The sequence below is a fragment of the Ailuropoda melanoleuca genome, chromosome 17 (genome assembly GCF_002007445.2).
Source record: "Ailuropoda melanoleuca isolate Jingjing chromosome 17, ASM200744v2, whole genome shotgun sequence".
Taxonomy (NCBI): domain Eukaryota; kingdom Metazoa; phylum Chordata; class Mammalia; order Carnivora; family Ursidae; genus Ailuropoda; species Ailuropoda melanoleuca.
In genome coordinates this window covers 3065078-3092419 of record NC_048234.1, presented here as the reverse complement: position 1 = coordinate 3092419, position 27342 = coordinate 3065078, and the positions used below count along the sequence as shown (strand labels likewise).

The 27342-nt window shown below is 55.6% G+C and overlaps 2 protein-coding genes across 11 annotated transcripts in view; one reads left to right on the top strand and one right to left on the bottom strand.

Moving 5' to 3' along the window:
* MYH10 (myosin heavy chain 10) overlaps positions 1-7329 on the top strand; it is a 123089-nt gene extending 115760 nt beyond the window's left edge. For 2 of the 3 annotated variants that reach the window (XM_034646660.1, XM_002921147.4), the window contains 6 exons: positions 1524-1612; positions 2346-2469; positions 2551-2759; positions 4016-4124; positions 5120-5292; positions 6120-6264. In XM_034646660.1, the coding sequence (XP_034502551.1) occupies positions 1524-1612; positions 2346-2469; positions 2551-2759; positions 4016-4124; positions 5120-5292; positions 6120-6264 (849 nt within the window). Of the gene's footprint in view, positions 1-1523; positions 1613-2345; positions 2470-2550; positions 2760-4015; positions 4125-5119; positions 5293-6119 lie in introns of all 3 variants that reach the window. The other variant, XM_019801732.2, reaches the window with a different exon arrangement.
* The window catches only part of NDEL1 (nudE neurodevelopment protein 1 like 1), a 54974-nt gene continuing 33737 nt past the window's right edge, over positions 6106-27342 (bottom strand). For 2 of the 8 annotated variants that reach the window (XM_002921148.4, XM_034646661.1), the window contains exons 7-9: positions 26818-26909; positions 23347-23498; positions 15983-17126 (exon numbers count right to left, since the gene is read on the bottom strand). In XM_002921148.4, coding sequence (XP_002921194.1) covers positions 17033-17126; positions 23347-23498; positions 26818-26909 — 338 coding nt within the window. In that variant the 3' untranslated portion in view covers positions 15983-17032. Of the gene's footprint in view, positions 7940-15982; positions 17127-20396; positions 20432-23341; positions 23499-26817; positions 26910-27342 lie in introns of those variants that run through there. The other 6 variants (XM_034646663.1, XR_004621608.1, XR_004621607.1 and 3 more) reach the window with 6 other exon arrangements.

The following is a 27342-nucleotide window of genomic DNA, read 5'->3' as shown; positions in this document are numbered from 1 at the left end:
AGTTCTTAATTTTTCTAATCTTGATGATGGTTTCTTCATTATTCCATGAATAATTTTAAAAGTGTAGTTTAAGTTTTTAAATGTGTGATGTTTGGTTTTTGGGAGGTTTTTTGGTTTTTGTCGTTAATTTCTGTGTTACTGCATCACGGCTAGGAGTGCTGCGAGCCGAGCGGCTTCAGGGCCTGGAACGCGGTCAGTCTTTAAAAATGCTCCACATATGCTTCAGAGAACCCGTGTGGTTCGTGCAGCTGACAGGACTACGTCCAAAGGTGTCAGGGCTCTGGGAGCCGGGGCGCTACCCACCTACCCAAGTGCGCTCCCTGCAGCCCGGCGCCCTCCCAGCCTCGTCAGGCAGTGTTCATTTCAGGCCTCAGACAAGGGGCTGTTGCATTAGAGAGAACAGACCCCCCCCCCCCCCCCCCAAAAGAGCACCCTGTTTCTTCCCTTCCCACCTCCATCCGCGGGTTCCTCAAGCATCTACTGAGCACCCACTGGGTGCCAGGCATTGTGCCAGGCATCAGGGACCCGTTGATGAACAGAAGGATGCCCTTGCCTGGAGACTTAGCTCTCGTGCCCTGGTGAGTCTCTGCCAAGGTGACCAAAGTGACCTTTCCTTCTCCTTGCCCCTGCGATTGGGCCCCTCTGTTCTTCGACTTGTAGGCCCCAGGCTCCCCCCTCTCTCCCGTGGGGCCCCCAGCCTGTGCAGCACACCCAGCAGTGGAAACGAAGGGCCCCTGGCTGGGTGCAGGACGATGGGGCACCGGAGGCCAGAGGGTCGAGCTGACGCTCACACGGTGCTTGTTAGGCAGAGGCCCTTGGGTCTGGCCCAGAGCATTCGGCCAGCCGCCCTGGCAGCTGGGCTCACTCTGTCCCCCGCGTGAGGGCTGTGTGCGCTGGAACCTGGGCCTATCGCCTGCATCCCGCGGGCGAGCGTGAGACGTGCATGCACGTGCCAGGCACCCAGGTGAGCTCTGTGCGCAGCCGTTCCACCGGCCTCTCTCGAAAGGGCCTGCCGGACAGGGAGGAGTCAGAAGCCCGGTTCTCTGCTGTCTAGCAGCCTTGGGACTTGGCAGGTCACCTCCCCCGTACACTGCGGGCAGGGGTGCGGCCCTCACACTCTGTCCTCTCCGTCTTCACCAGGTGGGGTAAGAAACGCGCCCTGCCTGCTTCCCGTGGCAAGTCCTCTTCCCAAAGAAATGTGTGGAAAAGCTGCCACAGGCAGTTCTTCCCACAGAGGACTGGCCGGCCCGGAACCATCCCCTCGCCCTGCCCGGTGTGCTGGCGCCACTCGCCCAGCCGCAGAGCCTAACTCCCTTCGAGAAAGAGGCCCTGTTTAGCTAGCCCAAGCCCAAGGGCTCACTCTCTCCCCCCTAACCCCCACAGAAGCTGTGACCCCGACTGCCCACATAGCTGCCGTGTTTCCTGGGCCTCGATGCTCCCCGGTCCCCAGACTGTCTATGGGACACACCAGGCGGCTGCAGCCAGCAGGACAGTCCGATTAATCCCAGTCTCCTCTTCCTCAGGAACTGGCCTCGTCCGAGCGAGCGCGCCGCCACGCCGAGCAGGAGAGAGACGAACTGGCAGATGAGATCGCCAACAGCGCCTCTGGCAAGTGAGTCTCCCGGCTATGGGGGGGCCGGGGGGGGCTAGAGACCTCCTGTCGGGCACCCGTGGTATGTGCCCCTTGGGGCTCTCCCACCACCCCGGGAAGGCCACGCTGCCCGGCATCTAGAAGTCAGGAGCTGATTTGCTCATCTGTTCCAAGTCTGGGAAGATGAGCACAAGATCTGGGCCTCCAACCCACCTTGCCGCTGGCTGGCCGCACCACCCCGTGTCATCACTCCCACGTGGACTAGGTGTGAAGGCGTGACGTCTGGAACTCACCTGATTTCCACAGACCGCACGCAGCCTTGCGATGCGAGTCTTGACGTCCACATTAATTCTGTCGGGCAAGCGGATCCCTTAAGACCTACCTTCCTCTGCTTTTTTCACGAAGTCCCGCTTTTTTCCAGTTATGGCGCTTTCTGCGCCTTGTGGCAGGTCCTGGTGAGGACATGGCATTTTATCACAGTGTGCCGGAAAACCCGCTCCGTCAGCTAGGGGGTGCCAGGGTCATCTTGCCTTTTCGGAAGGGACCCCAGCCACTGTTTGGGCCCCCTGGAAGGTGACCACGGCGGTCCAGCGAGAAGGGACGGGGGCCCGGGCTAGGGTGGCAGGTGTGGAGGTGTCACTGGCAGGACTTGCTGACGGACTGGGGGATGGGAGCCGGAGAACAGTCCCCCCTTGCGTTTCTCGGGGCCACGCGAACCCAGTGCTGAGCGGTCCCCTCTCCCCGGCCCGGCCAGGTCTGCGCTGCTGGACGAGAAGCGGCGTCTGGAGGCGCGGATCGCGCAGCTGGAGGAAGAGCTCGAGGAGGAGCAGAGCAACACGGAGCTGCTCAACGACCGCTTCCGCAAGACCACGCTGCAGGTGGCCCGCGCAGCGGCCTGGCTCGGGGAGGGGCTGCGCCGCCCCTGGGCCCGCGCCACTCAGCCCGGCTCTCCTCCGCAGGTGGACACGCTGAACGCCGAGCTGGCGGCCGAGCGCAGCGTCGCCCAGAAGAGCGACAACGCGCGCCAGCAGCTGGAGCGGCAGAACAAGGAGCTGAAGGCCAAGCTGCAGGAACTGGAGGGCGCCGTCAAGTCCAAGTTCAAGGCCACCATCTCCGCCCTGGAAGCCAAGATCGGGCAGCTGGAAGAGCAGCTTGAGCAGGAAGCCAAGTAAGAGGGTTTTGCTGCCACTGACCAGACTTCCTGCGTCTCGGCTATAGGCCAAGGCCGGGCCCAGACTGCGGGTCACCCCAGACCGTCCCGGCCCCGCGGGGGCTCCTGTGGCCCAGGAGGCGAGGACATGAGCACGCGGGACCGGAGTGGGAGACAGAGGTGGTGTGAGCCCCCGGGGGCGGCTGGCGACTTCCCAGGTGCCGTAGTTTACAGCCTTTCCCCCCAGAGTTGATGTGGGGACCAAAGCTTTCCTTCTCAGAGCAGAGGGCAGCTCAGCATCTCCGTGGTGGTGCGGTGTTCGGGCCTGACGGGGGCCTCGGGCCCAGACACGCAGGCCCGCACTCAGCCCAGCACCACCACCACCCACTCCCCCAGACCCAGCTTCCCCGAACCTCCCGCCCCCCAGACCCCAGTGCGCTCAAAGAAAAGGGCTTCTTTGCTGTGGGTTGTAATTAACATAACTTGCCCTTTTCAGCGAACTCCGGGGCTGCCCGTTTCTGCATCGCGTTTGTGAAGGAACAAAAGCACGTTTTCTGTTCTCAGTGCAGCTGAGTTCCCTCTCCGGCAGCAGGGCCTGTGTGGGCCGGTCTAGAAGCACTGTGACCTGCTTGGCTTTAACCGCAGGGGGAGTGTGGGGTTTTTCTGTGTCACTGGCGGCTGCAACAGCCCCGATACGCAGTCAGTAAATTTTACATTGAAAACAGTCACTTAGTAAATTAGTTAGGTCTTGGTTTGTTCTGTTTTCCAGGCTGAAAAGTTAGGTAATCAGAGTAACCAGCTAAGGTTTTTGTCCTTAGAAAGTCTGAACTCAATACACAAGGCAGGTGTAGCTTTTTAAGATTTTATTAGAACGAGTGAGAGCGCACGAGTGGGGAGGGGCAGAGGCAGAAGCAGGCTCCCCAGGGAGCAGGGAGCCCGCGGGACTCCAGCCCGGGACCCTGAGTGGAAGGCGCCTGTGGGGCAGGTAGCTCTGATCTTTGGAAGATCACTGCAGTGACCACTGTCTGTGTGAAGGAATAATGAAGGCACTTTTTCTACCTCTCAGCGTTAGGATACGTCACAGGTAATCCATATTTTAATCAGAAGGGAAAAGTTTCTGGCCCATGTTAATTAAATTACTCTGGTCAGAGAGCTCTCAGAGGAAGGCACTCCAGCATGTGTCCTCTTCCAGAGAAAAAGGACTTAAAAAATCCTTTCCCCATCCAACGTCATTTCCAGAGTTGCTCAGACTAACGTGTTGGTCGTCCTAACAGGGAACGAGCTGCTGCCAGCAAACTCGTCCGTCGCACCGAGAAGAAGCTGAAAGAGATCTTCATGCAGGTGGAAGATGAACGTCGACACGCAGATCAGTATAAAGAACAGGTAGGAGGAGAAGACCGAGCAGGGTGATTACATCTGCCCTGGAAGTACTTACTTAGCAAGGACGCCGGGCCAGGAGGAGCCCCGTGTTACCAGTTGACAGTGAGATTGAATGTTTCAAATAGTATTTTCTTAATCTCGTGTTCCAACAACCAAGGGCTGTTCCTCGTCCTCATCAGACGCCGGGGTGCTGGGGACACAGGTGATTCAGATGCGGCCCCTGCCCCTCAGGGCTCTCCCAGGGCCACACTGCCTGCTGCCAGGGGGCCGTGCTCTCCCTCTGTCCCCGCCCCCCGAGGCGATGAGCCTTGCCAGTACTTGCCACTGTCAGACCCTGGGAGGGAAGGTGGACGGAGTGGAGAATGCCCAGGTCTGGGCCCAGACCCTTCCCTTTTCTTTCCCGGGCTCGGTCAGGCACCCGGCTCTCCCTACCGCCACCCCCAGGACTGAGCGCCACCGAGGGCAGCTCTGGGCCACCGTGAGCTGGACCTGCAAGGCGCTGGCCAGCGTCCACACGGCGGCGTTCTCGTGGCCACTCTTCCAGAGTGGCTTTGTATTTGAATCACAGCATAACATCCGAGACGGCCGTACTGAATGCAGGAATAAGACAACAAGACAACCGTCCCATCTCTGGGGCTAGAGACGGTCCACGTGGTCGGCTCTTTTGTATTCTGCAGAACGGCCATTCCTTTTCGACCTCCCCTAGGTCACTCGGGGAAGCTCCTGAATGAATGGTGTCGTTTCTCCTACAGAAAACTCAAGGGTGAAAATAGGACTTGACCGTTAGGACTCCTTTGGCAAAGTTTGCTTTGTAGACATTGGCTTTGCTGAGAACAGCAGGCTGATCAAAGGCCTTGCACCAGCCCCCAGGCACGCGTGTGTGTAAATGCACTCGTCCGTATGTGCGTGTGCTGACGCAGCTGTCGGGGCCCTGAGCCGTGCCGAAACCGAATTCCCCAGTTTGGTGTGACCCCGCTCGTGTGACACCCCCCCCCCAGATGGAGAAGGCCAACGCCAGGATGAAACAGCTCAAGCGGCAGCTGGAGGAGGCCGAAGAGGAAGCCACACGTGCCAACGCGTCTCGGCGGAAGCTCCAGCGGGAACTGGACGATGCCACGGAGGCCAACGAGGGCCTGAGCCGCGAGGTCAGCACGCTCAAGAACCGGCTGAGGTGAGCGACCCCGGGGGCTGCGTTAAGAGGCGCTGGGTGTCAGTGCGCGCCCAGAGCTTGCTCTCGAGAACAGCTGCGTTTGTCGGCTTAGCGTCTGGTCCCGAGGATGCCTCCGACTCCCGCAGGGCTCCCCGCTCGCGCTCCTGAGTCACGGTGCGCTCTCGCATTCGGGCTGCCCCGCGGGCAGCGGTCCCTCAGAACAGAGGAACGGGCGGCCCGCACAGACACACGGCCGCCTGGCGTCTGTCCCGGGGCAGAGGTGCGGGCCCCGGTGCCCGCAGCCCTCCCCCGGCCCGTCCACACACTGGACCCGGCGCGCCCCAGGGAGAGGACGGAACAGGCGGGGCCGAAAGCTAGACTCTCCCCAGAACAGGTTAGCACGGGCGTCGGCGGCCTTTTGGCCAGTGTGCCCCGCTCTTCATACGAGGAGCAACGAACAGTTTTTTTACGTTTATAAAGAACCCAAACAAGCATGTGCCGCACAGACCTCCTGTGGCCTGCAAAGCCTCCATCACGTAAGGACGAGCTGCCCCTCGGGGAGCAGGTGACCCCGGCCTCAGTCCAGCTCCCTGCCTATTCCTGTGGCAGCGGCCGCAGCCGCACCGGACCGTCCCGGTCCTCTGAGGGCCCCCCCACTCGGGGTCCGCCGGGTGCCGGCCAGGCAGGGCTGGAGGACAGGGGGACAGAGCGTTTTGGAATCGTGCCCCCCGCCCCCCAGCCGTGCCCCGCGGAAGGGGTGCGAGGGTGGCGTCCCTGGGCGGCCAAACAGCTTGACGGCCGTACGTTCCCAGCTTCACCCCCACGCGTGCGCGCTCTCTTCTCCCCAGGCGAGGCGGCCCCATCACCTTCTCGTCGAGCCGCTCCGGCCGGCGCCAGCTGCACCTCGAGGGGGCCTCCCTGGAGCTGTCGGACGATGACACGGAGAGCAAGACCAGCGATGTCAACGAGACGCAGCCGCCCCAGTCCGAGTAGCACCCCAGGAAGCCCGCGGGGGCGATACAGTGGGACCCCCCGGCCCCCGCCCCGTCTAGGAAGCTGGCAGCACTGGGATTCAACCGTGTCTTAAGGCTTTCTGGCCAACCGTACTGTACCCCACTTCAGATTTAAGAACAACTGCTCCCCTTTTTCCATATATACACACACGAAACACACACCTATTAAACAGTCTCCTCATTGCATCTATTTTCCATATATTCGTCGAGAGACCATTTTCTAACTCACGTTAAGAAGAGAACCATTTTTCAGACCAAGTCCAGAGCCTTGTTACCCGTGGCTGGGTTACTGGGGCAGCCGCCCCATCGCTCTGCATGCTCTCTCCAGACGACAGGTGACTTCGTCCTGTGTTCGTGTGGCCCCCGACTCCTCAGCCACGTCGAGTCTCTTAGAACATTGTGGACCCTAAACTGCACTTATCTCCCCGATTTCCTCCAATAATGATCAACACTATTTCAGTGAGCAAACTGTGAAAGGGGCTTCGGCAAGATGAGGGGGGGGTGGGTGGCAGCGGGGGAAGCCGCGTCCATATGGGGTTACCGTGCCCCTCTCCCTTGAGTTGGTGGTGTCCCCGCATCTCTTCCCATGAACTGTCCTCGGCTGGTCTGTGCACAGAAGGGACAGCGGCCACAAGGCTGCCGCCGTTACGCGGACTCCACACCCTCCGGCCTGGCTGACCCTCGCGGGGGACGGAGGGGAGCCCTCCCTCTCCAGCCAGGCTCACATGCTGACCTTGCAAATTCAGCCGCTGCTTTGAGCCCAAAATGGAAATCTTGGTTTTGTGTCCCAGACTTACTCCAGGTTTGCCCGGGAGGCTGACGGAGCCCCCGGAACCAATACCATCTGCGTGAATGTTGACATGCCAGTGGATGTGAGTCCCTGTTCCTTTGTCCCCCTTCCCTCGGACAGTGTCACAGTGAACATCTAGCATTCTGGTTTCGGTTGATAGGTGAGCAAACTGACATTACAGAAAGTGCCTTAGACACTGCAGTACTAAGACAATGCTAACTCTGACTTGCCTCTGTAACAATTTGCTTCATATCCTGTACCTCTAGTCGAAGTGGCATTACAGACATCCGGTGACAACGCATCAGTGTTTAGACATCCCTGATCCTCCGCAGCGTGCTTGAAAACACAAACCTTTTGGGTTAAAAGCTTTAACATCTGTTAGGAAGAATTTGTCATGTGGGTTGGAATCTTCGGTTTTCCCCCTTTATGAATTCTACTGGCTGTTGACCACCAGACACCTGACTGCAAATATCTTTTTTCTTGTATTCCCATATTTCTAGACAATGATTTTTGTAAGACAATAAATTTATTCATTATAGATATCTACGCCTGCTCTGTTTACTTGGAGGAAAAAGCACCCATTGAGAATAAACAGACCTCAATAAACAAGAATAATCACGTGAACATAGAATCTGTCTTCTCACCTTCTGTTCTCGGCCCACCTGTGACCTGGTTGGACGCTGGGAACCCCCAGGCTGAAAATGGGGACAGCAAGGCCCACGGTCTCGGAGGGCGCTGTGCTGCCAGAAACGGGCGGATGATGGGCTAGCGCTCTGGGCCGTCTGGGCTCCAAGTCCTGCTCTCGCGGTGGCCTCAGCGTGTAGACGTGTGGGGAGGGGAAGGGCCGCCGGGGCTGGACACCCAACTGTGAATGGACAACGGCGCAATTCAGGGCAAGACGAACCCTCCGGGAGGGTTCCGGTCACCAGTCAGCGCAGCTCGGGCCAGCCTGGCTCTGCCTGGCCAGGCTGCTTGGCCGCGGTGGGAATGTGAAAACAAACGGGCACAAAACGCAGGGTCGCGTTTCACGCACGTGTCCTCACCCTGGCATTCAGTTCCCCAGGGATCTGGAATTCAGAGGCTTTTCTCAAAAAAGTATGAATTCCTCCTTGTCGGCTGGTCTCACTGGTGTTAACGTCCACACTGTCCCCGACAGCTCAACTGCCCCGTGCCAGCCTAACCAGGAGAACCCTACGTGGGCTGGTCGCGGTTCCTGATTCCACAAAGACGCTGATCAGAAAGAACCTTCCCTCACTCGACAAACCACTGCTTCACCGTCGGAGGAAAGGCAGTTCATAGAACGGCGGGGCGCTGGCAGCCCCAGGAAGAGGGTTTCTGGGAGCTGGACTCTGTGTCAGAGACTCAGAGGGGCCAGCTGGCGTCCGCCCAGCAGTGCTGGGGCCCATTGTCCAGAAGGGCTCCAGCCAGACGGGGAAGCCCTGTCCTCTGCTGAGATGAAGTGGGGACGCGGCGAGGATGTGCTGGGGTTTTCACTCGGCGGTCCACACTAGACGCCCTGTCCACCCCGCCGCATCACAGGCGCTCCCTCGTCTAGGGCAGACGTGCTGGGGGTGACTGGATTGGCTTGTGGGGATCACACAGCTACTCCGAGCCAGGCTGGCTGGAGGGTCCACCTCTGAAACCCTGCCGTCGGAGAGACTGGAGCCCTGTCGCCAATCTGCCCACCCCTGGAAACCCCATCTCAGCTGAAGCGTGAGCCAGATGGCCAACCTGGGCTCCCCAGCAGCCCTCCATCCGGCTGAGTCTCACCTGTGGCCCCTTCCTCCCAAAGCCGGTGTTGGCGGGGAAGGACGTGCTCACAATTGTCACACTCCAGGAACACCACGCCCTGTCCCGGTGGAACCTGACTACCTCCCAAAGCCATGCTGGAACAGGCCACAGGATGGAGCCTTTAGGAACATGGAGAGGCGGGGCTGAGACCGGAGGGGAGTCCCTGCCCACACAGGCTTCCCCGTCACTCTGGAAGGGACAACATCTGCACTGGGAGCCTTCCCAAACGTTTCTGGGATGCTGTGTCCTGTGTTGGCTGCAAGGGCCAGGCGGGCCCTCCGCTTCCGGGTGCAGCTGGCTGTCATTTGGGAATCTAGCCAGTCGTGCGACATGTCCCCTATGATTCTTGTTGGAAATCGGCAAACTCTCAATAAGGGTGCACTGACACGATGCCAGTCTTCAAAGCCAACATTATGGTGCCTGCGTACCGTCCGCAAAAAGTGGGACCGTGTCCTTCCACCTTTTACCGAAACTAGAAATTCATGTCTGTTTCATTACGCCAGTGAGGTTTGTCTGTTTTCTCAAAGTAGCCTAATGGCTCCGCCCCTGCTCACTGACGTCCAGGAACCGCAAGAAACGATGTCATGTGACACAATCAGACCAGGACACACCAGGTTGGACGGGAACAGCCCACCACACACTCCCTCCCTCAAAGTATCACACCGTGCCAGCTCTAGCATGCCCGCGTTGGCACACGTGTGAAGTCTCACGCATCCCGCAACTGCCGTAAGTAGGGGCAACGGTGACATGGGTGTCATTGCCAGACTCCTCCCTGTAAGGTCAAGAGAGCCCAACATCAGATGCTACAGAATGAGTACCAGCAGCTTAGAAGAAACTTCTGGAGCCAACAGTGGAAGATGGTTTTCAGAAGTGCTACGCCCCCAAGCGCTCACCACGGCACAGAAGACAGAGAGTTTGGGAAAACACAGACAACTCCAGGTCACAAACGCTCAGAGCGTCAAATCACCGGTGTGAAGTTTTAGGAATCTCTCTCACATTTTAGTCTAAAGTCTAGAAAGTCTCTTTCAATAAATGTAAGAGGTCTCAATAAGCGTTTCTGTAGTTCCGACTGGCACATTTCTCTTAATGGTTCACAAAAGAAAGGTGAGTCTTGGAAGTGCAGGGTCTGAGATTCTGTGAAATTTGGCGGGTACAGGGGCAGAGCCTGGGGGGACCCGGCTTTTTAACTTCCTCAAGGGTGACCGCTGGTCATCCAGCGGGTCCGAGAGCCCCTGCTCTATGCTGCTGGCTCGAATCTCCAGCCCTCTCGGCCCAGTCTTTGGGCCAACTTGGACAATGAAAGAAAATCAGTATCATTACTTCCATTTTAAAAAATGAGTTTGGGGAAAAATTGAATTGGGGCAACTTTATAGAAAAATGTAGAGAACCCACAAACTATCTGCATCTTAATTTTTTTTTTTTTAATGAAGCTGTTCGCCTGTGCCCACCATTTCCCACTGGCCACGCCTATGCCCGCGTATCCGCACGTCTGCACCCCTCCTTCACAACCGCTCTGTGGGGAAGTCATCCTGCCATTCCCCGGCCACGAGACATTCATGTTACTGCTCTCGAGATCCTTTTACTTGTTCTTACTACCACGGGCTATTTAACCAAAAGGAGAAAGAGAAGAGTTTTCATAGCTTATCACATTGTTATGCTGACCAAAGGCTCCGAGAATAATCTAGTGACACCAATAACATAAAAGTGAACCTAGTCCCCTCAGTTCTAGGTGACAATGCAATTTGCTGATTTCTTCCTCCCAGCTAAAGCAATCATCCTCTTTGAAATAAAAACCAGTGTTTCTTAAGTCCCTCGTCTACGTACAGGGCGCAGTGGCGCTCTGAGCTCATGCGACCCCTCTCACCGGACCGTTAATCCAAGCACGTGCCCGGGAGCCCACTACGGCCCAGGCCTCCCACCTGCGAATCACGATCCAGGCAGGATGGGGGCAGCAAACTGGACTCTCTCTTAGAAAACACCCCCCACAGGCAAGTGACATGTCGGTTCAGTTTATATCTCGTTTCCCTCGGGGAAGGCTTCAGAGCGGACAGGAAACCTTAACGTAACTCGGTGGGTGTGGACGGACGGCTGAAGCGGGGCTCCAAATCGTAAGCACACGTGGCTCAAACCCACGCGGTCCCCCCACACCAGCACTGGAGGCTGTGTTCTGTCTTCAAATTTGCCTCTTTGCACGCCCGTTACCTCATCAAGGAAATCCCTACATTGTTAACTCACTCAAGAGGACTGTTCTTCCTTAAAATTAAAAAAAGGCCTACTGTCTTCCCCCAGATCACACCTGTAACAGTCGTGGGACCAGTTTTCAGGGCAAATGCCCTACGTCACAGGAAAACGATTTACAAAGATGCCTCCCGGCCCGGCCCGTGTTTCGGACAGACTCAAGTAACAGGCCTCCGTCTGTAAGGTCAGGCGAGAGCTCTCAATCCACTTCAAACTCGGGCAGATGCAGATGCAAGAGCCGCCCGCCGGGAAGTGAAGCCGGAACGAGGCAAAGGCTGCTCTGAGCATCTTCTCCGACCATCCCCCTTCCTGGCCTGGCTCCCACCGGGGCTCGCACGGCTGCTCGCGGGGCCGGCCAGGCAGGACAGGGCCGCAGCTCCGCCCAGGACACCTCCCCTTCCCCAGGGGTGCCAGTGTCCCCCAGGCTCCCGGGAGAGGCCAGCGGCGCCCTGGCACAGCTGAGAGAAGCAGAGGCAAGGCGGGAGACAAAGGCCGATGAAGCCTGTCCCCCCGGCGACAGAGGTCGCACCGGCCCCGAAGCTCATCCTTCCCAAGGGTCCGAAACCAGCTCATCTCCCGAGGCAGGAAACAAGAGGCCAGGCCAGCGAGGCCTCCGGTTTGGAAAAGCGGAGCATAAAGCAGAAAAAAAAAAAAAAAGCCCAAGCTCGTCCCGACCCTGGCTCTTCCGCGAACTCGCCGGGTGAGCTCAGGCCAGGCGCTTACACTCTGGGCCCGCCTTCCCTTCTGTGAACGGGTGGGCCGCTCTCCCCGCTCTCAGGCCCCCTGTATCCCACCCTCCCGTCCTCCCTGAGACTCAACATCCCCCCCTCCGGTTTCTGCTCTTGCCTGAGCAGGTTTCCGGCCACTCTGGGCTGAAAGGAAGTGGCATGCTGCCTCCTACCCTCCTGCAGGAAGACGTTTCGGGAGCACGGCGGGGGCAGGGGGGCAAGATGGAAACACTTGGAGGCAACAGGTGGTCCTTCAGCACCTGGAAGAGGAGCCCCTCCATGCAGAGGACAGCGGCATGGGGACCCCGCTCAGGGGAGGGCTCCTTCCTGAAGGTTTCAGTGAGAGCCAGGCTGACCCAGGCGTCAGGCAGCCCGGGGTGGGGGGAGAACCCACCAGAGGCAGGAGGCTGACCTGCAAACAGCCGGCGGGGACTTCCACGCAGGCGGCCCGATGCTCTACGTGAGCGAGTATGAAGCTCACACGATCCAAACGGAACGCTGAAGTGAGACCAGAAGTCAACCAGCTTCCTCGGGGGCTCATAATATGCCAGGGCCGCTGCTGCAAAACCCCAACACTTGCGGGTCTCCGCACGAGAAGCCCGGGAAGGAGCCCGTCGCATACCGCTGCCCCCGCAGGGGCCTGGCCCACACCTTCCCGGCCCACGACACACGGGCTCCCGCAGCCAGGGCCCTGCCCCAGCCGACAGACACACGGTCTGCACGAGACGACGCCAGGAGCGCTGGGCTAGGAAGGCACTGAGAAGTCATCGCGGAGCCAGGGCCGAGGACTCAGGGCCCCGAACTGGCCCTTGCTTTACCTGCAGCAGCTCTGCCTCTGTCACAGACCGGGGCTCCCGTACGAACAGAGAGGACCGCCGGGCACCTACACCTCTGATCGAATCCAGTCCTTCCAGGGCTGGTGGGGAAGGAAAGTAGGAGTTGCTGCCCATCCATGAGACTGGAATTTTCCCTGCAGCCGCTCAGCCGGCTACGCGACTGGGCCCAGCACCGGCCGCCGCGAGCGTCTCTCGCATGATCAGCTCATGACACAACCTCCAGAAACAGCCAACAGGAGCGATTCCTGCCCACGTAGTAACAGAAGAAAATTTTGAAAATGTATCCTTATTGTTTCTCATTCGCTTACAAATTTGATTCACTTTTCATTTCCTTCTAGTTTTAAAACTACAGACCGTGCCCTTTGCCCGCGCTCGTCACTAGAAGCAGCGTGCGGAACGCGACGGGCCCGTACGGGCCCCGGTTTACCCGTTCCTCGCGCCCAGTCACCCCGTGTCTTTGCTACCACACGACCGGTACCCTCCCTCACTTGCCAACACCACCCTGAGGGCGGAGAAGCCCAGACGCAAGGAACGTCCAGGCCCAAAACACGGACGCGGGTCATGAACGGCAGCGCAGCCGGACGACCAGCTCCTGGAGCCACAGCCCGGCAGCCGGCCTCCCTTGGCGGCCTGGTCCCTCCTCTCCCACCGCCCCACGGGGCCCTCCCGGACAGCACAGCTACAAGCAGAAACCAGCCCCAGGAATCAGCTCGAGAACGCCCGCAGGGGCACCCGACGCCTCCTCAAGAGGCCGCTGGGCTTGTCCCCGCGCCGGCCGTCACCCGCTTATCCCGTGTCGGAGCCCGAGGGCCCGCTCTGGACCTGGCTTTGGAATTCCGGGTCTTCTCTCTCAGGCCGCAGAAACCCAATAAAGCAACGTCGGTCCTTTGTTTTCTGTGAAATTTATTGTTTCCACATTAAAAGATTTTTTGAGGGGAAGTACTTTCTTGTTTTCTCTTTACCCACATGATGACCCCGTACGGCCGCCCAGAGCAGGACGCCCTCAGTCGTTAACATGCCATATGAATTCCGAATAAATAAAAGCTACAAAGCCCAAGTTATGTACAAATATCTTAGGCAATAATGTTTACAAACCTATGTACAATAAAACAAATGTAAACAGTCAATGCAGCATGAGAGGAATCAAAGGAGACACAGGACCCCCACGTGTGGTCGGCCCGGAGCCGGCGCCGGCGCCCGCCAGCCCCCGACTCAGGCCACGCGACCCTAACACAGCGGGACAGGCCCCCGGAAGACAAACACAATGCTCTGAAAGATGTCACTTAACTGAAGGACCAGAAAGCTGGCAAGGAGGCTGCCCTGCCCCCACCGGGAGCCACGCGGAGGACGGGGACACAGCAGAGGCTCCGCGCTGCATGCACCCGGCCCCGGAGGCTCCTGCGATCTGGGGTTCACATGGGCATTTCGCTGCTCTGGGCGGCGAGTCTATGGAATGATAACTGTTAAAGTAAAACCAGAAGGTGCAGAAACGTTCCCTAATTCAGTGACCTTCCTGACTCTGTGCCAGCAACAGGCCAAACTGTGGGGAGTGGAGCTGGGGGACACATGATCGTGAGCACTGAAGATGCTTGGGTGGGAGCTTAGGAGGAGGGCACGTGTTGACCTGATCTGGGGGAAAACTTCTAGAAGGTCTGCAATGTCTTCACTAAGTCCTATCGGTACAGCAGGGGGGAGCTACGAGGCAGGTGCGATGAACGGGTACGTCTGCATCCAGCGACCAAGGAATACACGTACGTATCACCTTGTGACCCACAAAAGTGCAATCACGTGAAACCAACGGCACCACGGCGAGAAGAGAAAATAGCCAGCATTGATATCGCGCAGAGTCCTGGGGCTGGGCAGGGCCCGGCAGCCGCCACCGCATGCAGCCTGCCCTCTGCCGGCCATGGGGAGGCAGACGCAGGGGCCCAGGCTGGGCCCAGGCACCGAGGGGTGAGGCGTGGGTGTCCTGGGCTGCTGGAGGAGGGCAGGAGCCCCCACCGGGAGGCCGGGCACTCACACACTGAGAGGCAGCATACCCGGTGCTGACGACGGGCGCGAGGAGCCCAGACCAGGAGGCGGCGGTGCTGGGTCAAAGCCGTTTACTGCCCTGTGGGGGTGACCAGAGCAGAGAGGGGAAGGGAGGAGAGGGGGGAGGGAGGGAGAGAGAGAGAGAGAGAGACACGGTCATTTAAAATCACTCGACACACAACAAGAAATGCACTTGCTCTCTGTAACCACCCCTCTTCCTGCCCAGGGCGGAATCACAGCGGCCCCAGGAAGAGAGGTGCCTGGGAAGCATCAGCTTGCCAGAGACTGAGAAATCGGAGAACAGAGGGCAACGCGCTCACGTGCTCCCTTCCCCACGACTTCATCCTGCCAGCCACTGCCACCACAGCCCTGACTTCCCCCCAGAGCTGGTCTAAATGTCTGCCGGTAGGGAACTAGCTCAAGAAACAGCGGTACAACTAAGCGATGAGGATTACACGGCCATTAAAAACACAGTCCACAGAGTTCTGTAACAGCACGGGAAAATACTCGGAATGTAACGAACGCTAGGTCGTAAAAGCAGTAGGTCACCAAACTGTATATGTTCAATGATGTGAAGGAAAAAAAAGTGGTATACATTCCAGATTCTAAATTACAACCTCTTCTGTGGACCTGACGTCTATGTAGCTAAACCGTGGGGAGCTACACACACACACACGTGTATATAAAATCATATATGTTCTAGAAAGAAAATTTAATAATGGTTACTCTTCCTCCATCTGGGTAGTGGGTAATTTTGTTTACTACTTTCCACTTTTTTATTGTTTTCCAAATCTCCTTACAATGCACACAAATATCTTCATAAAGGGGAGAGAAATAACTCTGTTAAATTGTTTGGCAATACTGGTAGGGGTCTCTGCGGATGTGCGAGTGCCCTGCCCGCCCCAACCCAGCCAGAGCCTGCCGCCGGGCCCAGCACCCAGGCGCAGGAATGCAGAGCACCGGCCCCGCCCCCCGGCCCCGCCCCCCGGCCCCGCACAGCCACCAGAAGCAGCGAGGGAAAGGAGAGCAAGTCCTGGAATCAATCTCTCTCTCTCTCTCTCTCTCTCTCTTAGCCAGTCCAGCCCTTCCATACCAAAGCCCTTCCCAGGAAGATTTGGCCCGTAGCAATTTGGGGGTGCAGCCAACTGGGGGCTGCAGTGCACCATACGTGCCATCGCTGTCCCCCCACCTGCTCATCAGAGGGGGCCAGGGACTTGAGGACAGGCTCAAGGAGAGAGGTTCTCTTAAAAAAGGCGGGGGGGGGGGGGGGGACCNTTTACCCACATGATGACCCCGTACGGCCGCCCAGAGCAGGACGCCCTCAGTCGTTAACATGCCATATGAATTCCGAATAAATAAAAGCTACAAAGCCCAAGTTATGTACAAATATCTTAGGCAATAATGTTTACAAACCTATGTACAATAAAACAAATGTAAACAGTCAATGCAGCATGAGAGGAATCAAAGGAGACACAGGACCCCCACGTGTGGTCGGCCCGGAGCCGGCGCCGGCGCCCGCCAGCCCCCGACTCAGGCCACGCGACCCTAACACAGCGGGACAGGCCCCCGGAAGACAAACACAATGCTCTGAAAGATGTCACTTAACTGAAGGACCAGAAAGCTGGCAAGGAGGCTGCCCTGCCCCCACCGGGAGCCACGCGGAGGACGGGGACACAGCAGAGGCTCCGCGCTGCATGCACCCGGCCCCGGAGGCTCCTGCGATCTGGGGTTCACATGGGCATTTCGCTGCTCTGGGCGGCGAGTCTATGGAATGATAACTGTTAAAGTAAAACCAGAAGGTGCAGAAACGTTCCCTAATTCAGTGACCTTCCTGACTCTGTGCCAGCAACAGGCCAAACTGTGGGGAGTGGAGCTGGGGGACACATGATCGTGAGCACTGAAGATGCTTGGGTGGGAGCTTAGGAGGAGGGCACGTGTTGACCTGATCTGGGGGAAAACTTCTAGAAGGTCTGCAATGTCTTCACTAAGTCCTATCGGTACAGCAGGGGGGAGCTACGAGGCAGGTGCGATGAACGGGTACGTCTGCATCCAGCGACCAAGGAATACACGTACGTATCACCTTGTGACCCACAAAAGTGCAATCACGTGAAACCAACGGCACCACGGCGAGAAGAGAAAATAGCCAGCATTGATATCGCGCAGAGTCCTGGGGCTGGGCAGGGCCCGGCAGCCGCCACCGCATGCAGCCTGCCCTCTGCCGGCCATGGGGAGGCAGACGCAGGGGCCCAGGCTGGGCCCAGGCACCGAGGGGTGAGGCGTGGGTGTCCTGGGCTGCTGGAGGAGGGCAGGAGCCCCCACCGGGAGGCCGGGCACTCACACACTGAGAGGCAGCATACCCGGTGCTGACGACGGGCGCGAGGAGCCCAGACCAGGAGGCGGCGGTGCTGGGTCAAAGCCGTTTACTGCCCTGTGGGGGTGACCAGAGCAGAGAGGGGAAGGGAGGAGAGGGGGGAGGGAGGGAGAGAGAGAGAGAGAGAGACACGGTCATTTAAAATCACTCGACACACAACAAGAAATGCACTTGCTCTCTGTAACCACCCCTCTTCCTGCCCAGGGCGGAATCACAGCGGCCCCAGGAAGAGAGGTGCCTGGGAAGCATCAGCTTGCCAGAGACTGAGAAATCGGAGAACAGAGGGCAACGCGCTCACGTGCTCCCTTCCCCACGACTTCATCCTGCCAGCCACTGCCACCACAGCCCTGACTTCCCCCCAGAGCTGGTCTAAATGTCTGCCGGTAGGGAACTAGCTCAAGAAACAGCGGTACAACTAAGCGATGAGGATTACACGGCCATTAAAAACACAGTCCACAGAGTTCTGTAACAGCACGGGAAAATACTCGGAATGTAACGAACGCTAGGTCGTAAAAGCAGTAGGTCACCAAACTGTATATGTTCAATGATGTGAAGGAAAAAAAAGTGGTATACATTCCAGATTCTAAATTACAACCTCTTCTGTGGACCTGACGTCTATGTAGCTAAACCGTGGGGAGCTACACACACACACACGTGTATATAAAATCATATATGTTCTAGAAAGAAAATTTAATAATGGTTACTCTTCCTCCATCTGGGTAGTGGGTAATTTTGTTTACTACTTTCCACTTTTTTATTGTTTTCCAAATCTCCTTACAATGCACACAAATATCTTCATAAAGGGGAGAGAAATAACTCTGTTAAATTGTTTGGCAATACTGGTAGGGGTCTCTGCGGATGTGCGAGTGCCCTGCCCGCCCCAACCCAGCCAGAGCCTGCCGCCGGGCCCAGCACCCAGGCGCAGGAATGCAGAGCACCGGCCCCGCCCCCCGGCCCCGCCCCCCGGCCCCGCACAGCCACCAGAAGCAGCGAGGGAAAGGAGAGCAAGTCCTGGAATCAATCTCTCTCTCTCTCTCTCTCTCTCTCTTAGCCAGTCCAGCCCTTCCATACCAAAGCCCTTCCCAGGAAGATTTGGCCCGTAGCAATTTGGGGGTGCAGCCAACTGGGGGCTGCAGTGCACCATACGTGCCATCGCTGTCCCCCCACCTGCTCATCAGAGGGGGCCAGGGACTTGAGGACAGGCTCAAGGAGAGAGGTTCTCTTAAAAAAGGCGGGGGGGGGGGGGGGGACNGGGGTAGACACACATTCGCTACAAAGGTACCGTTCCAGACACTGAAGAAGCAGTGTGATCTCAGAGAAGCAGGCATGCAGAGACGAGGAAGGACCCCTGATCACTTTGAAGAAAGAGTTAACGTCCCAAGTTTCTAACGTCCCGGTACAGTAGTTGAGCCGGAAAGCAAGCCGCCCACACACAGGCCAAGAGCAACAGGAGAGCCTCAGGAACGCCACTTCCTCCCCCAGTGATGTGCACCCGGGACCTTCCCTGGTCTTTCTGGGCCTCTCAACCACCCGTCCCCATCCTCCCACGGCTACCTGCGCCCGTGCCTCTTCTCGGGGCTGGGCCCACAGCCCGCGTGCCCCTGCAGCCCTCCCAGCATCAGCCCATCTGCCATGTGTCTGGCTAGTTCCAGAACCTCAGCGAGAACCAGGCGGGCCTCACATACAGCCTCAGCTTCAAACATGCGAACATCACACTCCGGCCTCTCCGAGCACGGCGGCCGCAGGACAAGCCCCACTGGGCACCAAGGACCACCTGGCCCCATCCCACAGGGACATGTGGAAGCCCCACGACAAGGGCCCCACGCGCAGGTTTTCGGGCTGGGATTCCTACAGTCTCAAGCCAGACAGACCATTTTAACAAAACAGCAAACTCATCCCTATTGTTCTGCTGAAGAAACCAAAGCAAGCGAAATCCAGCCTGAGCTCACCCCCTGAACCTGTCAGTGGGCGCTCAGGCCACAGTCCCCCTTCCCAGGCTCCTCCTGGCTAGAGGACACCTGACGGCCCTCCGCGAGCAGCAACTCTCGTGCTCCCGACGCGGCTCAGCTCTCGTGGGAAAAAGCAGCAGTGGCAACCAGCAGAGAAAAGGAGAACAAGAAACTCGACGGGCCATTTCCCTGTGTGGACAGAAATGAGAATCCTTGACGTGAAGGCTGGATGCAGCACAGAGAGCATAACCTGCCAGGCTCGCACCTAGCACTGTCTTCTGAGATGAGGAGTGGGACGAAAAAAGGCCAGAGGGAGAAGAAAGTGGACCTCACAGGTGGAAACAGCGGTCTGGTGAGGTCCCTTCCGGCAATGGCAAAGCCGTGCCTTGGGGGCAGGGTTCCAAGAGGTGTACTCACCACTTGGGCTTCGGGAGCGGCGAAAGAGCCGCAGGGAAATGTCCCAGTGGACGACACAGGACTGAATGGAGAGGGAACGAACAGGAATGGAGACAGATCTGGAAATTGTCTGTCCAAAAAAGGTTCCAGAGATGTCATGGTCCTACCACCACCATCTAGCTCAAGAGTGTGAAAAAGAGCGAATCTAGGTCAGCACAGGGCCTCCGGTCAGTGGTGAAACAGCAGCAGGAGTGGAGAGGGGGCGGAGCAGGTCAGCAGGGCGACAAGCCTATCGTGACACAGCAGAGCACACAGACCAAACCCAGCGGCAGCAAGGGCCGGGGCACCCGAGTGCGGCCGCGGGCAGGAGAGAGACGGGCCAGAGCTGGCGTCGGAGGGGACTCGCTCCTGATCCGCAGGAGCCGATGCTCAGACAAGCGCCAGCCAGCGCTGCAGACGGAAACGCGCCTCCCTGAAAGGGCAGATCACACGCACACGCGTACACACACACACGTCTCCATCTCCTGTCCCGATGTACGCGGGGAATCCAAGAGTGAGCAGAGAGGGAAGAGTCCCCAGGCAGCAAGGCTCCATTACCACTGGTGCCCGCCTTGAGAAAACAGAAGACTCTGGTCAAAAGGAAATCAAGTCAAACGTGACCCCGGGGCCTGACAGCGACACGCGACCCTCACACCCGGACTCCCAGCGGCGGCAGCACGGCCACAGCGCCAACCCCACACCAGGAGTGCCGCCAGGCCTGCTGGCCACCACCGCCCAGGGACCATGGCCACGAGCCCCCTGTGCTCTGCACAGCTGAACCAGCACTAACGGGCCGGAGTCGGGTCAGGCTCACGCCGGGCTGTTAGTTGGTTAAAGCGGAGTCGGCCCCATGCAGTTAGTAAACCCAGCGTGTTAATGCGTCTCCCACCACACACCCAGATGGAGAAAGGAGGAAAAGAACACAGCAAACAAATTCAGTTACCCATGAACAACGTGGGAAATATGACTTTTTCTTGCCTGATAAAAAAAAAGGAAAAAACATTAAACAGTAATACAAGTACTATTTTCACAGCGTGCCCTAAAGTTGGTCTACGCCCACCTACACACAGCCCGTGAGATCACACTTGCTTACCAAATCAGGGCAACTGATATTTAAGAGGCTGAATGAAAATGATGGAGAGAACAGACCATTTTTGAGAGAAGTCAAGTGAGCGTACTACACGTGAGGTTCAGATGAGGGACACGAAGGGCTGTCAGTAGTTGGAGGACACAGAGCAAGGCCAGGCAGGAGGTCCAGCAAGCCACATTCTAGAACCTAGCAGAAGCCATCACAGACTAGATAAAACCCTGTTTCCAGGAAGCCCTCAAACCACCAGAACTTACAGAATATTTTCGAACCACATGCGCTCCCCTAATGAGAAGTTGTGTCGTCTGGTTTCATGAGGTCAGGCCTCACGGCATCACAGGACCTCGCGGGCGGGGCAGGCGCATGCACCTTCGCCCGCACCTCGTCTGCTGAGCCCCCCCGCCCCCCACAGGTCTCTGGGAGTGCTGGGGAGACACGGGGCCGGTGCCGCACACACACTCCTCGGGAGTGGGAGGCAGGGCAGGCAAGCTCGAGCTGGAGGCTTTTGAAAATGGAGTTTCCTCCCACGCTACCACTGCAAGCTCCCCACTTGCACACTTCTGTAAGAAATGGCATTTTTGAACTGCCAGACTCCACAATGGAGCTGGGGGTTGGGACGCATCCCCCCTTCCTGTCGCGGCTGGTACACACCATCATGACTTTGTCTAGTCAGCAGGCCAGCAGGAGGAAAGGCCAGGGTTCAAAGCCAGGCGGGGCAGAAGAAAGCCAGGACCAGAGCAAAGCAGCGAGGAGGTACGAACAGCAGAACCACAGTTAGCTCCAGGAATACGGCAACTAGACACACGTGGTTCAAGAAGCAGGTTAATACTGGAGTGTGGACGTACAATCTGTTTAGTGTATCGACTAAACACTTGAGGCCAGCCCACAAAAGCATAGTTAATCCGTAACGGAAACAGTGCAGTTAAAAATTTGTACTACTCAGAGCAAAACTAGGTATCATCTGTAACTGTCTCTCTCAGGAAGCACGTCTCCAGGTCGGTTCAGGAAATAAAGCCTGCACGTGCATCCAGAATGTTCCTCAGGGGCAGGGGCTCCATGACAGAGCCCAAACTCCTGGTTCCGGGTGACCCTGCATCGTCTCCAGCTCCCTGAGACGGGGGTCTGTCTGTGGGCCAGCGGCGCCCCAGTGCCGCGTGCCCGGGGCCACGTGGAAGCCAGGAGCAGTGAGCCTGCACAGACAGCGACCCCTCCTTCATCTGACTGTTCTGAGACTCCCTGCGTCAGAGGCATCGCCCCAAACCACCCGTTTCTGGTTCCTGCCCGTTCTCACGTCACAGGGCATCTGAGGCAAGAAACAGGATTCCAGACAAAGACCCATGACTGTTCTACTGGGGGTTAATTACACGCTAGACAAAATTACTGTGCTGTTTTCAACACTCGGGAAGACTACCCTCAGAACTTCCCCTGTATTACTTGGGAGACATGGCAACTTCCGTGTGAAATCTCCGTTATTCCGCTCACCATCACAGTACAAAATGGCTGCTCCTCAAGGTTGCCTGGAACTCCTAACCCTGAGGAAAGCTGATTTTATACTTACTCGCCCTGAGGAACCCCAGTGGTTAGAATGAAGTTCTGATCTACATATCGCTACTTTCGAATGTGCTCCTTAATGAAACAGGTACCCTTCGCGCAGGAGTCCCTTCAGGGACAGAGAGAAACCAGAACACTCTAACCCACAAGGGCGACAAAAAGAGGCTTTCCAGAGCGGTCTGTGTGCCGAGTCCTCCAAAACGGGCCACGGTTACTGAGGAAGGCAGAAAATACAAGCTCCTTTAAGAAGCTGTGAACGTCTCTAGACTTGTATCTGTCCTGTTTTTATAGAACAAGAACAGGCTCTCCAACTCCAAACAGTGACGGGAGCAAGGGAGCAGGTGGCTCGACGCTGTTCCAACAGCAGCTACCTGACGGAACGCGGTCAGCACAGCCAGACCACGGGTGCCGACTGATTGGTAGCTAAGTGAAGGCACAGCCAGTCGAAGTACGACCACGCAGTGTTGTTTTTTGACTTGAGGGCGAACACTGTGCACTGACAGGGAAAGATACTGGCCCCATAAGTCACAATGGGGGGCGGGGGGGGAGCGCGTTGCAGAGCCGTATTTAGAGTCTAATGCCATTAAATTTACAAGCGTATAGCAGATGCATAAAAGTATGATTTTACATGCCTAAGAGGTAAGTGGAAGGATGCAAAAATAGTGTGAAAACAGAAAACACCTACTCTCTCCTTACACACCTCTGCACCAACTGAAACTGTTTTGCATTAAGGACGTACCACTATTTCAGTCTTATGCCACTTTTTAAAAAACTGTCAATTCCCCAAAATATATCTTCACATCATACAAAATTTGTGTCCCCTAAACTGCATTCGATCCAGTGGTTTCATACTTTTCTAAAATCTTCAGACAACAGGTTCTTGCAAAGTCTGCACATACACGACCACGGCGCTCTCTTCTACCCTTACCGGATATCGGCCAAGAAAATCCACCAGCCTTTAAGCGCCTTGAGAGCAAGAACTGTGACCAGTCGTCTTTAATTCCCAGAGCCTAAGCACTGCTCCCTTGCAAGAGTGCTTCCCAAGACAGAAGCGTCAGAGTTCTCGGGGCAACAGACCCCACGGGGACCAGAAGACAACAACAGACCTGCGTCCCCTAAGACCGGAACGGTACTGTTTCAGGGAGGGTCATCAAACTGAGTTTAGCTTTTCAAAGTTCAATAAACTCAATAACATGTGACTTTACTACTCAAAAAAAACAACAACAAAAAATCACTTAAAAAGTCCAAGACTTACCCTTTGTCAAAGAAAGACGTATGTCCTGACCGAGGGAACTTTGTGCCGCTGCCATTCGTCACCCCACAGTTAACATTCCCTGAAATATAGGATTTTCGTGATGCTTGGTCCTTTGCAAAATTCCTGCAAGCTGCTAGTTTGGATTCTAAAGCCTATGGAAAGGAGGAGGAATGATTGGGTTGTCAAAACAGTAGCTGTACATAAAAATCTGCATTTCAAACCATTTCTATTTCAAGACTAAAATTACACTCTCTTTGTTGATAACAGTAGCCATTCAAGCCACAGTCAATCACCTCTCTGACAGAAAGAGGGAATGTTTACGCTGACCCCTAATGACCTCAGAATGATGCAGTTATTCCTCTCGGTATTACTGACGGATACAGACATAATCCTGACCTTACAACTAAGAAAACTGAGGCACAAGTAGGCAGATCCCAGGTCTCTCGACCCATCCGTGTTCCCTTCTGAGGTGGGGACTGCTGGAGACCCATTAATTTCCTTATTCAAGGCATCCATCCATCCAAACACTTGCTGAACGTGATCACAGAGCAGACACAAGCTGGTCTGAGGCCTCAGAGGGACAGACACGCAAGGGCAAGTACTGGGTCCGGCACCAGGGAAAAGAGCGTGCTAGAAGATTTCAGAGCCAGTAGGTAGCAGACGGCAAGGCTGTGAATGATAAGATCAGGAATTCAAGGACAGAACTCTGAACAAAATCAACCCTGGAAGGGTGGGCAAATGAAGACCCAACCAGATGACAAAGAGGAATGAGCAGGAAGGCAGGAAGCAGAGCTGACACAGCATCAGAGGAGCAAGGGAGGAAAGTGCTAAAAAAATAAAAAACCCCAGTGTTGAATGTTCCACGTAAAAGCAGGGCAGAATAGCATCCATCAGGTTTGACAGCCGAGGCTCCTCAGTGAGCAATTCTGGTGGAGCGAGCAGGGAGGAGAGTCCAGACCAGGATGTGCGGGGAGCGGGTAACGCAGTCAAAAATGCTAACAATAAATGGAGACACGCTTTCAGAAAGCTCGGCTGTGAAAGGAAGACAGAAAGAGGGTGACAGCCAAAGACAGATGTAGGGTTAAAGAGTAACTGCTTTTACTTTTGCTTTTTAAGATTAAAAACCTGTATAATATGTGATACACAAATGTCACATAGGAAGTATGTCTATAAAACCTGACGTGCAATCCATAAAGATTACGTACAAATACTAAAATACAGTAAGAGGCCGAAAACACAGGAGACCTCGATGAGAGGGCTGGAAGGGATGGGATCCGAGGCCCAGAGGGACAAAATTAGCCGTGGGCAGTAACTTGGCCCTTGGACCACTGAGATAAAGAGGAAGAATGGCTACGAGCAGAGGTGATATTAGGAGAGTAGCAACAGACGTCAGAGAAGAGAACAGACAAGTGGTAATCAGATGGCCTTGCTTTCTCAGTGGAGGAGGGTGCAGGGGTGGGGCTGGAGCCTCCAGTTCAAGCCCGTGGACAAAGGAGGACAAAGAGGTAGAAAGGGAGACACTCCGAAGAGCATGCGGGGGCTGGCAGATAACCACAGACCCAGAGTCCCGATGACATCTTGGAAGGCGGACGGTCAGCCGGATGAACAAACCCATGTGAGGACTCCCAAGGTCACCTTTCTGCACCACTTCTAAATAAATTACCTAACGTCATATGCAAAACAAACAAGGACCAGAGAACGGGGGACGTGAAGCCCAGGAACAGGCAGGAGTAACCAGGGGAGAGAAATGGGGCTGTGTGCCAGCCTGCTCAGAGCGCCCGGCAGAGAGGGCGCCGAGTGAGAAGCCTCAGACACGAGACGCAGCCAAGAAAGGGTAGGTTTCTTCTACCCACAAGAAGAAAGTAAATAAGAACGCCAGGAAAAGGAAAAAGCATACAAGTCAGCTCTGATAAAAAAAAATGAAAACACTTGGTATGATTTTGAGTAAATAATAATAAAAAAAAATGCCTGAAACATCTGCTGAGTGGCAGAGAGAAAGCAACCCAGGAGCCCAGCTCCTCCTCTAGGATTCTGCAGACTACAATCCACACATGGGCAGAACACTGTTGAAGCTAATTTTCAATTTTCAGAACCAACTAATGGGAGAGTTCAAGATGGGACAGAGAGAAAGACACACACATACAACACGGAGCTGAGATACAGTCTAATACACCCAGAAACAGAGGCTTAAGCATGCCATTTAAAGTTTTAAAATTACCAAAAGAAGAAAAAAATTAAAAAGTGGGAAGTGGCAGTTAAATTTGTCATCTTTTTGCTTAAAGTTGGTAAGTCAAGGCATCAAAAAATAAGCACGTTATTTTGAGTTACGGAGCCAAATACCACAACTCTTACAACAATCAGGATTTTTAAAAACAGTTATGTTAGGGGGGAAAATTATTCTATGGACTGTGTGAAACAATTTGTGCACGTTGCTTTTTATAGCAATGTTAAAATGCAGATTTAGAATTAATCTGATGGTCAAAAAATAATTTTATGAGCCAGAAAAGGCCTCCCATTTCTCCGTTATGTAAAATATAACAGTTTCTGCTTTTGTCAGAAAATGTCTCTCACAAACAAGTGAAGGGGTGATGGACAGTGGGCAGTTTCAGGGGTAGAATACTGAAATGAGAGGTAAAAGTGGCCCAGGGAAACAGGAAAGGGAACCCACGCCCGAGACGCTGACTTCTCAGAGGTGTCAATCCACACCGTTATCTAAATGCTTCCCACGATCCAGATTCAGGGGAGAGCTCCGACTGCTGCATGGAGCCAGACTGCAGGTCTCCTCCACGGCCTAAAAGCCATGAGGCAGCAGCGACAGAAGAAGCCATCTGTGGGATCACCGCTGAGCAGGAAAGAAATGAAAGCAAGAGGCGGCTCTCACTCAGTTCAGCCCAAGAGCCCTGCTGTTGATAGGGTCAAAGAGCAGGTTATCTACAGAGGGAAACACGGAGTACGCAGACAGACAAGGGTAAGATTTCAACAGCCAATGTTCCGGAAGCCAAGGTTAGAGCCAAGGAGACAGCACAGAAGCCAAAGTGGCTAAGGAGCAGGGAGACGGGTGGGACTAAGACCACAAAGTCCCGTCTGAGGGCCAGTGCTGACGTCCTCCGGGGAGAAAGCTCAGGGGGAGGCCACAGGGAGGGCGGACCACGGCAAGAACAGGATCCAAGAGTGGTATAAAACACACAGCAGGCCTGGAAACAGTTATCTTAGGAAAAGACGGAGGAGTCATGATGTAGAAACAGCCAAAGGGAAACCAAGGAATGCCCAGGAGGATCTCCAGGGCATTCTTCTTCTGCAGGGGCCCCAGCGAGCCTGAGCCCTGGCGTGTTAATCTGGAGCCGTCTCGGCTGATCACTGTCTCATCACAGCCTGTACCACAGAAGGAACCCTTTCCCCTTCTCTCACTCCAAATTCAGAAATCAACACTGTGGCAGTTAAGTATCTAGGGCTAAATAACTGACTACTCACCCCTACTTTCCGTAAGAGATCCCCCACGATGTTGAGTGCTGATATCCTCGCGGAAGGAGTTAGCGGACTGGCACCAAAACCGTTTGGTATCGCTACAGAGAAAGAAAAGGTGAGTGATGACACTTGCAGGTGTCTTTCCCCTTTGTTGCCGGGTGTCACTGAGCAGCATATGCTCAATGACAAATCAATACAGTATTCCAGACTAGGGACATAAGCTATCAAGTGGAGACACCATAAATACGTTGAACTGTCTCCTTCCACTAATGGATATTGAGACTATATCCAATTTTACATCACGAATGATGCTAAAAGGACACGTATCCTTAAGACATCTAGACAAGTATTTCCAGAGAAAAGAGTCCTAAAAATAGAACTGCTGGATCAGAGGACATGCCCCATTTTTTCACCTTAAGAGATCCTGCCAAAATGCTCTCCGAAAAGGTTGTGCCAATGTCAGCAATCTGTGTGGCTATGGCCTTAATAATATTAGACGTTATCTTTTTTTTCTGTCAATTTGATAGTCAT